At 58.3% G+C, this 12,570-nt stretch overlaps 1 protein-coding gene across 6 annotated transcripts in view; it reads left to right on the forward strand.

The window, feature by feature from the left end:
• Nucleotides 1-12,570, forward strand: part of ULK1 (unc-51 like autophagy activating kinase 1) — a 30,480-nt gene that overhangs the window by 2,207 nt on the left and 15,703 nt on the right. For all 6 annotated transcript variants that reach the window (XR_012420859.1, XR_012420860.1, XM_045366305.3 and 3 more), the window contains exons 4-5: nucleotides 11,495-11,527; nucleotides 12,096-12,132. Coding sequence is in view for 4 of the 6 variants with exons in the window: in XM_045366305.3 (XP_045222240.1) it covers nucleotides 11,495-11,527; nucleotides 12,096-12,132 (70 nt within the window). In the remaining 2 variants the exon portion in view is untranslated. The remainder of the gene's footprint in view (nucleotides 1-11,494; nucleotides 11,528-12,095; nucleotides 12,133-12,570) is intronic.

Here is a 12,570-nt window from a genome sequence, read left to right on the forward strand (position 1 = left end):
TCCAGGCCAGGCCCTGTGACTGTCTGCATGACCCCCACAGACCCAGGGCCAGTATCCCCAGCCCCCGCTCCATCCCAGTCGGCCACACACACCTGGTTGTGGGCATCTGCCACTTCCTCCAGTGTTGGCAACACTGTGGCTTCCTCTCCTCAGGAAGCACTTAGAGCGGCCTGCTGCAGGCGCTCCTGTCTCCGGGCACCAGGCTCTGCTGGAGCTGCAGCTCAGCCTGCCCTCGCCCCACAGGTGCGGGGATTGTTGCCCTGTGTCGGTAAGGCAATGTTTGAGGCAGGCACCCAAACCCAGGAAAAAATAATTGGCTTTTAAAAATGGGTAATGAACAATTTGAGTGATAAAAGAAAATCCGCAAACATTACAGGAGGGAGTGTGGTAAAGGTTAAGAGTCCAGCCCCCTGGATGGAGTCCTGCTGTCCTCCGCTCTCAGGCACCTGCCTTAGTTGTTTCTGTGCCACTGGGGACAGCTGTCCTTACAAGATGATGTGTTCATGTGTGTCCTTCCAACCACACCCACCTCTCTGCACCGTGAATTTTGTCACTTAAGAGTATAGTCTGCACTCCATCCAGCCTGGGCGACTGAGCGAGACCCTGTCTCTGAAAGAGTACAGCCTGGGGAAGGTTCTGTGCCGGCTCAATCCATATCAGAAAGTTTACCCCTCGGCCGGGCACAGTGGATCACACCTGTGACCCTAGCACTGTGGGAGGCCAGGACAGACCAGCCTGGGCAACATAGCAAGACTTGCTCTTTTTAAAAAAAAAAAAGAAAGAAAATTAGCCAGGCATAGTGGCATGTCTCAGCTACTCTGAAGGTTGTGGGAGGATTGATCAAGCCCAGGAGTTTGAGGCTGCAGTGAGCCGTGATCTTGCCACTGCATTCCAGCCTGGGCAGCAGAGTGTGACCCTGTCTCAAAAAAACAAAACAAAACAAAACAATCCCTCGAAAAGTTTACCCCTCTCTGTTAGAGGTCACCATCTGTAAGCGCAGTGGTCGAGAGCCCGGCTGACGCTGATGAGGGGCCCAGTCCTGGCTGCCACGTGCACACACAGCTTCTTCAGTTTGCGGCCCTGTTTCTTCCTCTGTGAAGCAGAAAGCCCGGGCTGTGAGGGCTGTGAGAGGGAGTGCTCTTGGGCTGGGGGAGCCATTGTGGGGGTGCTCGCCGCTGTCCTGATTGGGGCTGCAGTGGTGATTTTCAGCCATGGGGTGCCCGTTGCCCGAGATTCCATGACTGATTTCACCGAGGCCCTGTAGGTGGGACATGGGGTTATTTTGGGATGCTGGTACATCAGGATGGTTGTGACTGGATCCCTAGAAGTAGAATCCTTGGGTGGGAGGGATGCTGGTTTTTAATTTGGGTAGTTATTGCCAAATTGACCTCCAGAGAGGCAATGCCAGTGGTCTCTCAGCCTGACTCCAAGCACATGTCTCCCTAGCTCCTTGCCAGGAGGGCGGCTCTCAGAGGTTTCCATCGTGGCTCATGTGAGAAGTGGAAAATGATGTCTCTTATGGTTTTGCTATTTTTTTTTTTTGAGATGGAGTTTTCTTCTTTTCACCCAGAATGGAGTGCAGTGGCGCGATCTCGCCTCACTGCAACCTCCGCCTCCCGGGTCCAAGCAATTCCCCTGCCTCAGCCTCCCAAGTACAGGCGTGTGCCACCACACCCAGCTGATTTTTGTATTTTTAGTAGAGACAGGGTTTCACTATGTTGGCCAGCCTGGTCTCGAACTTCTGACCTCATGATCCACCGGCCTCGGCCTCCCAAAGTGCTGGGATTGCAGGAGTGAACCACCCCGCCTGGTCGGTTTTCTTTTTCATTGGTGATGAATGAGCTTCACTATCTGAACATGGGAATGTTAGAAATACCACTTGTCCTTTGTACAATGTATTTTTTTTTTTTTTTGAGATGGAGCTTCAATCTGTCACCCAGGCTGGAGTGCAATAGCGCGATCTTGACTTACTGGAACCTCTGCCTCCTGGGTTCAAGCGATTCTCCCGCCTCGGCCTCCCGAAGTGCTGGGATTACAGGCATGAACCACCGTGCCCAGCCTTCACAATATATTTCTGTATTTTATATATATGTCTTTTTGAGATGGAGTTTCGCCCTTGTTGCCCAGGCTGGAGTGCAATGGCACTATCTCGGCTCACCACAACCTCCACCTCCCTGGTTCAAGCAATTCTCCTGCCTCAGCCTCCCGAGTAGCTGGGATTACAGGCATGTGCCACCACGCCCGGCTAATTTTGTACTTTTAGTAGAGACAGGGTTTCTCTGTGTTGGTCAGGCTGGTCTAGAACTCCTGACCTCAGCTGATCCGCCCGCCTCAGCCTCCCAAAGTGCTGGGATTATAGGCAGGAGCCACCGCTTCGGGCCTATTTTAATATATTTTTTAAAAGAGACTGGGTCTCACTCCCTTGCCCAGGCTGGAGTGCAGTGGCATAATCATGGCTCACTGCAGCCTTGAACACCTGAACTCAAGAGATCCTCCCACTTCAGCCTCCAGAGTAGCTGGGACTACAGGTATGCACCACCATACCTGGTTAGGCACATATTTCTGGCAAGTTCTTGATCCCTTTTTTGCCAAGGTTGAAGGGTACCATGCTTAACACCATGGCCCCTGAGCCATTCTGCCGTTCGCTGGGCCTTAGCTCTAATATTTACCTGTGTGACCTTGGGCAGGCAGCCTCCTGGCACCTCAGTTTTCTTACCTTTTAAAAACTGTTGACTGGGTGCAGTGGCTCAGGCCTGTAATCCCAGCACTTTGGGAGGCTGAGGCGTGTGGATCACGAGGTCAGGAGATCGAGACTATCCTGGCCAACATGGTGAAACCCCGCCTCTGTTAAAATACAAAAATTAGCCGGGCGTGGTGGCTCATGCCTATAGTCCCAGCTACTCATGAGGCTGAGGCAGTAGAATCGCTCGAACCCAGGCGGCGGAGGCGGCAGTGAGCCGAGATTGCGCCGCTGCACTCCAGCCTGGGAGACAGCGAATCTATCAAAAAAAAAAAACAAGGCCGGGCGCGGTGGCTCACGCCTGTAATCCCAGCACTTTGGGAGGCCGAGACGGGCAGATCACGAGGTCAGGAGATCGAGACCATCCTGGCTAACACAGTGAAACCCCGTCTCTACTAAAAAATACAAAAAACTAGCCGGGCGAGGTGGCGGGCGCCTATAGTCCCAGCTACTCGGGAGGCTGAGGCAGGAGAATGGCGTGAACCCGGGAGGCGGAGCTTGCAGTGAGCTGAGATCCGGCCACTGCACTCCAGCCTGGGCGACAGAGCAAGGCTCCATCTCAAAAAACAAAACAAAACAAAAAACAAAACAAAACAAAAAACGAAAACCGTTGTGGTTGTGATGGCAACTTGAGTGTGTTAAGTCCTTAGAACTATGCCTGCCACGTTGTAAGTGCTCTGTAAATATTATTGATTGGTAGGCGTCCTTTATATATGAAGGAAAGTAGCTTCTTTGTGATAGGTTGCAGGTATTCCCCTCCATGTTGTTTGTTGACAGTTGAGGTTATTTTTGTTTTATCGTGTTGGGTTTTGTGTATTGGGTTTCTTTTTTATCCATAAACATTGTGAAAGTGTGAGTGCCTGGGAAGTGTGTACCTTGGGTTATGCTCTTTGAGTCCACCACAGCTGTTGGGAGCAGCTGCAGCACCTGGCCTCCTTATTGAGGGTGTGGTGGCAGCGTCTGCACTTGCCTGGCCCCAGGAGTGCGCCACCACAGGAATCAGGGTGTGGGGCTGTGGAGCCAGGCTGGGATCCTGCCCAGCGTGCCCTGGGAGGAGGGCTGATGGCTACAGGCCTTGCTAACGGTGGCCCCCGTGGCCAGCACGCCAACTGACAGGTTCCTTGCAGCTGAAGGCCTTGCTGGGCCACTCAGGTGTGACTCACTCAGGCCCTGCAGACAGAGCCGCTGCCCGTGAGTTACCTGTGGTGGAGACCTGAGTCAAGAGGTGTGCTCCCCCGTGGAGACCCGAGTCAAGAGGTGTCCAGGCCTGCTTAGGGGCCTGGGAGACCTTGGGTCCAGGCAGTCCAGCCCGGCATGAGACTGTGACACCCCATCCCAGAGTGAGGAGGGGACTGCCAGGCCTGGGCTGGTCTGGCGGGGGGGCTGTCTGCAGCGGGAGTTGGGGCAGGATGCAGGCCAAGTAGAAACCCATGGGGTGGGTACCCAGCTCCTGGGCAGGGGCCTGTGAAGGGGCCCCCAGGGCCCAGGCAGTTCTGGAATTACCTCCAAAGTGGTGTGTATCTTTTTTTTTAACTTTTAAAATCATGGGATAAGACCGGGCGTGGTGACTCACGCCTGTATTCCCAGTACTTCTGGTGACCAAGGTGGGCAGATCACCTGAGGTCAGGAGTTCGAGACCAGCCTGGCCAACATGGCAAAACCCCTTCTCTACTAAAAGTACAAAAATTAGCCGGGCATGGTGGTGGGCACCTGTAGTCCCAGCTACTTGGAAGGCTGAGGCAGGAGAATCGCTTGAACCTGGGAGGTAGAGGTTGCAGTGAGCCGAGATCGCGCCACTACACTCCAGCCTGGGTGACAGAACGAGACTCCGTCTCAAAAGAAAAAAAAAGAAAAAGAAAAAAATCATGGGATAAAAATACTGGAAGGTGCAAAACAGATGAGAAGGTGCACCACAACAGGCCCTGTGTGGTGTAGCAAGCACCAGCCCAAAGCCATGCCCATATCCTGGGCTGCTCCCTTTGCCACATGCTGACTTTAAGCCTGGAGGTGGGACGTCAGCCGTAGGTTTGAGGGGTGCTGTGTCTCCGTGGGTGACAGGAGTTGGTTTTTATTTCTGCGCATTACCCCGTTGTGGGACTGTCACCTGGTATCAGTATCTGTCCGCAACGGCTGGGGGACGGGTCTCAGCCGCCTGAAGGACAGAGCTGCTGGGACCAGGTTTCATCGGGGTGTGCGCCAACTAGGATGGCCGGGTCTCGGGAGGAATGTGTGGAGTTGGCATCTTCCCGAGGGTCTCTGCAGCTTACACTGCCCCCCAGCCCCCCACCCCTGCTTGCACTGGGATTGTTCCCTGCTTTTTCCAAGCAAGGTTGTGCCCTCAGAAGGGTCAGGCCACCCACCCCTGCCTCACTGCATCTAGGGACGTGCCTCAGCCCGCTGCAGCTGACTCCTGGATTGTCCAGACCCCCAGAACCAGCAGGCGGGAGGCTGCAGAGGTCAGCCTGGGCTGTAGCCCCAGGAGGCCCACACACAATGGGCGACTGCAAGTGGTTCCCCAGGGCCAGAGGGTGGCCCTTCCTTCTTAGGGTGGAGCCGGCATCCCTTCCCTTTTGGGAGCTGTCCAGGAACCCCGCCTGGGGGTACAGAGCGGTTCTGTCCAGCCCCAGCTGTGGCTTTTGCCACTTTTTGGAGCCAAGAAGGCCAGCTCTGGAGGCGTGAACTAGGTCAATGCCTGCTCACCAGGCCCAGCCCAGGATCACCAGACAGGAGTAGGACTGGCAGAGGGTGGGAGCCTGGATCCTATTAAGTAAAGCACCTTAGCACCCCAGGGGTGGGGCAGCCTCCTACGTGCCCAGACACCCGTGCCAGGCTGCCTGGGACACCTGGCTGGCTGTGCGTGCGTGTGTGCATGTGTGCGGGGTGTGGGGGCCGGCCTGCCTGGGGGGTGCTGTCCCGGGTCCCTCAGGCACGCTGCCTGGAGACAGTGGGGTGTTGATTTTGCTGCCTTTTTGAAGTGTTCTGAACCTCGGATGCATGTGTTGGGATTTTTCAGGGACAGCCCTGTGGAATGGTCAGCAGCCATTCCGTTTCTCCCTTAAAATAGGCGACAAGGTGGGACCCACCTCCTGGGGTGTGGATGATAGTGCAGGGAGCCTCCCGTGTTTGATTAGGGCGTGGGCCCTGTGGCCACTGCTGTGTGTGTCACCACGGGATGGACCCCCAGGCCCTGCCGTGGGAGGCGAGCTGCTCGGCCTGGGGTGGCCGTTTCCTGCCCCGGAGCCCAGGGAGGCAGTCATGGCCCTTTCTGGTGTCTTTAACTGGGTGGCTTGATGCTGGGAGCATGCCTGGTCCCCGCTCCCCAGGGTAGCTTGTGAAAACCAAATTTAGCTGCAAGGCAGAAGTGGAACCCGATGCCCTGTGTGGGTTCTGGGTGGGCCCAGGGCTGGGCAGGGGAGGTCAGCTGTGGCCGGCAAGGCTGTGCTCTCACCTGACCCCCGTCAAGAGCCCCAGAGAGAGTCGCTGCCTGTGGGAAGGGTGGGCAGGCCCAGCTGGGGGACCTGTCGGGGAGGTGTTGTGGCGCAGGACCTGGGCCTGCAGCTGCCCTGGAGGAGCTCCCCTAAGCCCTGGCAGGGGGTGGGCCTGGGCTTGTTTGTCCTCACTCTTCATCCCTGACCCTGCCAGGGTTAGAGGCAGCAAAGCTAGGCCCTTCCGGGGACACAGAGGGTTATTGGCTTGGCACTGGCACTGGCACTGGCAGAGAGTGAGGACGGGACTCCAGCCCACCTGCTTAGGCTGTCTTGCCACTTCCCAGCCTGGGCGCGCCTCCCAACCTCTGGGGCCTCAGTGTGCTCGTATGGGAAGTGGGCTGGTTATGGCCTGCTACCTGGGCTCCTGCAGGGCTGGTGCACTTGGACTTCACAGGAGGCTCTCGGAGGTGTGGGAGAGGCCCTGGTGTGCCCCTGATGCCCAGCTCAGGGAGTTGGATGCCCACAGCCCTGAGGGCCTGTCTGAAGCTGTCATCTGTCCCAGGGGAGTTGGGAAGACCCAAATGCGTGTGGTAAGGTGGGTGCCCCCACCCTACCCTGCAGCCCCACACTACCCTGCAGCCCCACCCCCACTGGCCCTGAGTCCCCTGCTGGGGAGGACCTTTTAGGAGACAGGCTGAGCCTGGGCCAGGCCTTGGCTTCTGCAAGGGACCATCTGAAGTGCAGGGCCCTGCCCACTCCCTCCTGGGAGTTGGTGGTGCCCCCTGAAGTTTTGGGGATGGAAGAGGGTGGCCAGCACAGTGGGGAGGGCAGAGGGGTCTCTAGGAAGGCAACCTAGGAGTGACATCTGTGACTCTGGGGCAAGGCCAGGGGTCTAGACGTGTCAGTAGCGAGGTGGGTTCCAGCACTTATGAGGCCAATGTGGCCGGAGGGATGGCAGGGCCAGGTCCCCTGGATAGGGGTGTTGGGGACCCTGGCTGGAGTGTGGGCAGCAGATGGGGTGGGGGAAGAGCCTCCTTGCCAGGGTCTTGTGGGCCCAGGGCCAGTCACTGGTGCCACAGGGGTCTCCCTGGTGGGCCTCTGCCTTTCTTCTTTTTGAGACAAGTCTCGTTCCGTCACCCATCCTGGAGTGCAGTGACACGAACTCCCGGCTCACTGTAGCTGTGGCCTCCTAGGCCTAAGCCATCCTCTCACCTCAGCCCCGAGTAGCTGGGACTACAGGCGTGCACTGTCACGCCTAGATTATTTTTGTATTTTTTTGTAGAGATGGGGTTTTGCTATGTTGCCCAGGCTGGTCTCAAACTGCTGGTCTCTGGCCTTGGCCTCCCAACGTGCTGGGATAAGCCTGAGCCACCATACCCGGCCAGGCCTTTGCCTTTCTAGGGATGAGAGGTGGCTGCCTTAGTGTTTGGAGGTGGGAGGAAGCCACAGGGCTTCAGTTAGCACCCCCTGCCCAGAGGGAGCTCCTGTCCCACACAGGCCGGTCCTGGGTCGGTGGCTGGGGGATGGGGTGCTGGGCTCCCGCTGTGCACACATGGGCGTCCCCCAGGGTGCCTCTGTCTTTACACATCCCTGGTTGTGCTGGCTTTGCTGGTGGGTTTGGAGCTCTGGTGAGCAGGTCAGGTCTTGGGGAGCCCCTGGCTCTGTGATCCAGGGCAGGTGGCCCCCAGAGAAGAGAGGAGAAATGTGGGCACCTATGGGCACTCACTGGAGGGGCTGTGGGGAGGGTAATGGCGGGCCCAGGTCACGGAGTGGACATTGCCGTCCTGAAGTTATTTCTCGTTCTAGCTTTGTCTCCCCCTCCTTCCTGGGTTCTGCCCAGAGCCGTCCCTGCAGTCCCCTTTGCCCCATCCTGTACCCCGTGTGGATTGTTCTCCCCACGGCTGCTGGGAGCCCTGGGCTTGGGGTGCATGGGCGTGGGTGGGGTGGGCTGAGGCCTGCCTGGTGGACAGGTCCCACCTTCTCTAGCCTGTGCCTGGGTTTCTGGGTCTCCCTCTGGGCCAGCCATGCGGTGTCTGTGGATCCTGGGGTTGCTGCCTGAGCAGCATCGGCCTTAGCCGCCCTAAGAGCACCCTTTCCTGAGCCTGTCCCCGCTCAGCATCCTTGTCCAGCCCACAGCTCCTCTGTGGGGGCAGCTCTGGGGGCACGGGCTTCTCACGTTATGAAGCAGATATACCCAGTGGCTTTGTGGTTGTCCCCCCACCAGGGATGCCTTCTGATTGGTCGGGGCCTCCTGGGACTGGGGGCTGAGCAGGAGTCCTGTGTGGGACCCTGTGTGGATGTGTACAGGGCAGAGGGAGGCCTAGAGCGTGTGGATGTGTACAGGGCAGGGGGAGGGCCTAGAGCATGTGGATGTGTACAGGGCAGAGGGAGGGGCTAGAGCGTGTGGATGTGTACAGGGCAGAGGGAGGGGCTTTGTGTGGATGTGTACAGGGCAGGGGGAGGGGCTAGAGCATGTGGATGTGTACAGGGCAGAGGGAGGCCTAGAGCGTGTGGATGTGTACAGGGCAGAGGGAGGGGCTTTGTGTGGATGTGTACAGGGCAGAGGGAGGGGTTAGAGCATGTGGATGTGTACAGGGCAGAGGGAGGGCCTAGAGCATGTGGATGTGTACAGGGCAGGGGGAGGGGCTAGAGCATGTGGATGTGTACAGGGCAGAGGGAGGGGCTAGAGCATGTGGATGTGTACAGGACAGAGGGAGGGGTTAGAGCATGTGGATGTGTACAGGGCAGAGGGAGGGGCTAGAGCATGTGGATGTGTACAGGGCAGAGGGAGGGGCTAGAGCACGTGAATGTGTACAGGGCAGAGGGAGGGGCTTTGTGTGGATGTGTACAGGGCAGAGGGAGGGGCTTTGTGTGGATGTGTACAGGGCAGAGGGAGGGGTTAGAGCATGTGGATGTGTACAGGACAGAGGGAGGGGTTAGAGCATGTGGATGTGTACAGGGCAGAGGGAGGGGCTAGAGCACGTGAATGTGTACAGGGCAGAGGGAGGGGCTTTGTGTGGATGTGTACAGGGCAGAGGGAGGGGCTAGAGCGTGTGGATGTGTACAGGGCAGGGGGAGGGGCTAGAGCACGTGAATGTGTACAGGGCAGAGGGAGGGGCTTTGTGTGGATGTGTACAGGGCAGAGGGAGGGGTTAGAGCATGTGGATGTGTACAGGGCAGAGGGAGGGGCTAGAGCGTGTGGATGTGTACAGGGCAGAGGGAGGGGCTTTGTGTGGATGTGTACAGGGCAGAGGGAGGGGCTAGAGCGTGTGGATGTGTACAGGGCAGAGGGAGGGGCTAGAGCGTGTGGATGTGTACAGGGCAGAGGGAGGGGCTAGAGCGTGTGGATGTGTACAGGGCAGAGGGAGGGGCTAGAGCGTGTGGATGTGTACAGGGCAGAGGGAGGGGCTAGAGCGTGTGGATGTGTACAGGGCAGAGGGAGGGGCTAGAGCATGTGGATGTGTACAGGGCAGAGGGAGGGGCTAGAGCGTGTGGATGTGTACAGGGCAGGGGGAGGGGCTAGAGCACGTGAATGTATACAGGGCAGAGGGAGGGGCTTTGTGTGGATGTGTACAGGGCAGAGGGAGGGGTTAGAGCATGTGGATGTGTACAGGACAGAGGGAGGGGTTAGAGCATGTGGATGTGTACAGGGCAGAGGGAGGGGCTAGAGCACGTGAATGTGTACAGGGCAGAGGGAGGGGCTTTGTGTGGATGTGTACAGGGCAGAGGGAGGGGTTAGAGCATGTGGATGTGTACAGGGCAGAGGGAGGGGCTAGAGCGTGTGGATGTGTACAGGGCAGAGGGAGGGGCTTTGTGTGGATGTGTACAGGGCAGAGGGAGGGGCTAGAGCGTGTGGATGTGTACAGGGCAGAGGGAGGGGCTAGAGCGTGTGGATGTGTACAGGGCAGGGGGAGGGGCTTTGTGTGGATGTGTACAGGGCAGAGGGAGGGGCTAGAGCATGTGGATGTGTACAGGGCAGGGGGAGGGGCTTCGTGTGGATGTGTACAGGGCAGAGGGAGGGGCTTTGAGGGCTTTCTCCTGTTCAGAGGCCCCGAATTGGGTATGTGGGGCCCTCGCTCCTCCAGCCCAGCCTGCCTGGTTTGATGTGGCTTCCTGGGCCTCACTCTCCTGGTCTGTGAAACGGGAGTGATGAGGGCTTGTTCCTGTGGCTGCGGGGAGTGACTGGTGGGCTACAGGGAGGCTCCCGGTCCCAGGTGAGGGGGTACGCACGCTGGCCGTTGGGGTGTGTGCTGTGTCTGTGCCTGTGGCTCACTCTGAGTTTCATGGGGCAGGCAAGGGCAGGTGCAGGTGGCACCCCTGGTCAGGTCTGTGTCTGAGCTGAGGGCTGAGCAGCTGCTGGCCAGGCCTTGTTGGCCCAGCAGTGGAGGGGGTGGCTGGGATGCCTCTGACCGAAGGCTTTGGGTCGAGGGGTGGCAGCCTAAGCTGCAGCCAGGTTGGGTAGGGCAGCTGGAGGCCTCCAGGCCTCTGGGTCAGCCTGGCAGTGCCAATCTGCAATCTGTTGGCATCTCTTTTTTTTTTTTTTGAGATGGAGTCTCACTCTGTTGCCCAGGCTGGAGTGCAGTGGCACGGTCTTAGCTCACTGCAACCTTTTCCTCCTGGGTTCAAGTGATTTTCCTGCCTTAGCCTCCTGGGTAGCTGGGATTACAGGCACGCGCCACCGCGCCTGGCTAATTTTAGTATTTTAATAGAGACGGAGTTTGACCATGTTGGTCAGGCTGGTGTCGAACTGCTGAACTCGTGATCCACCTGCCTCGGCCTCCCAAAGTGTTGGGATTACAGGTGTGAACCACCACGTCTGTTTAAGTTTTGTATTTTCAGTAGAGACGGGGTTTCACCATGTTGGCCAGGCTGGTTTCAAACACTGACCTTGTGATCCACCCACCTTGGCCTCCCATGGTGCTGGGATTACAGGCGTGAGCCACTGCGACCAGCCCTGTTGGGGCGTCTTTGATCCTGGGCTCAGGAGCTGAGAAGTGTCTGTGGCCTGAGGGCCAAGGCCTGCCCACACACCTGGCCTTCACCCTTCCTGCTAGAGGGTATGTCCTCTGCCAGGAGTTGTCGCTTATATGGGGGGACCAGGGGCCTTTACCTTGATCATGATGGAGACCTGGATGGCCACAAAACACAGAACACACCCACCTACAAAGCACGTGGCCCACAGATGTCCTCATCTCCTGGCTGCTGGATGACCAGCTAAGTCCTGGCACTGCAGGGCCTGCCCAGGCTGAATTGGGGCTGAGCCAGACTCCCTGCAGTAGGGCCCAGGGGCACTGGGACCTCTCACAGCCTCTTTTCTGTCTTGCAGGAAATGGCTAATTCTGTCTACCTGGTCATGGAGGTGAGTGCCTTGTGGTGTGAGGACAAGTGCAGGCTGATGGCCATGGCCCTGGGAGCCCCAGAGGGAGGGATGTGGCCAGGGGGGAGGGTGACGAGCACCTTTTCTCTTTTTTTGAGATGGAGTCTCACTGTCGCCCAGGCTGGAGTGCAGTGGTGCGATCTCAGCTCACTGCAACCTCCACCTCCGGGTTCAAGCAATCTTCCTGCCTCAGCCTCCTGAGTAGCTGGGATTACAGGTGTGTGCCACCAAGCCCGGCTAATTTTTGTAGTTTTAGTAGAGATGGGGTTTCGCCACGTTGGCCAGGCTGGTCTTGAACTCCTGACTTCGAGCGATCTGCCCACCTCGGCCTCCCAAAGTGCTGGGATTACAGGTGTGAGCTGCCATGACTGCTGAGCATCACTACTGATGTCTTCCAGCAGGGACTGTGGGGACACCTGCCCTGGGGTGGGCAGGCGCCGGAGGGCCCAGGGAGTAGTGTCCAAGTGTGAGGGACACTGGGAGGCTGGGCAGGGCTGGGAGGTGGGCCCTGGTCCCTGCTGCAGCCTGATGCGTGTCTGGTCTTTTGCAGTACTGCAACGGTGGGGACCTGGCCGACTACCTGCACAGTGAGTGCACAGCTGTGCCAGTTGGGCTGCCAGCCGGCCCCCCAGGGCCCCGCACCCAGGGCCACCCTGGCCCAGCCTGGGAGGCAGCCTGGCTCGAGTGGGTCCCTGGCTGATTGTGAGATTGGCTCTTTCTCGTCCCCTTGGGACTCCTGAGGGGATGCAGGGGGCTGAGCTGCTCCCAGTTGTTAGCACTGGGTCCATCCGCCCGCCTCCCCCTTGCTTGAGGAAACAGCTGTGACCAAAGTAGCCCGAGGCCTCTGGTCGAATGAGGTCACGGGAGCCGCGCAAACAAGGGGCGCGGGGCTGTTGTCTTCATAGTGTGGGTGGAAGGTGGCTCTTGGCCCACCCAAAGTTGAGCCGCGTGGCGGATGGGAGGAGGATGTGCTGCACAGGGCCGGGCAGGGCAGAGGGAAGGCAGCAGGTGGGCGCCCGTCTGTT

Source organism: Macaca fascicularis, chromosome 11 (genome assembly GCF_037993035.2).
Source record: "Macaca fascicularis isolate 582-1 chromosome 11, T2T-MFA8v1.1".
Lineage (NCBI taxonomy): Eukaryota > Metazoa > Chordata > Mammalia > Primates > Cercopithecidae > Macaca > Macaca fascicularis.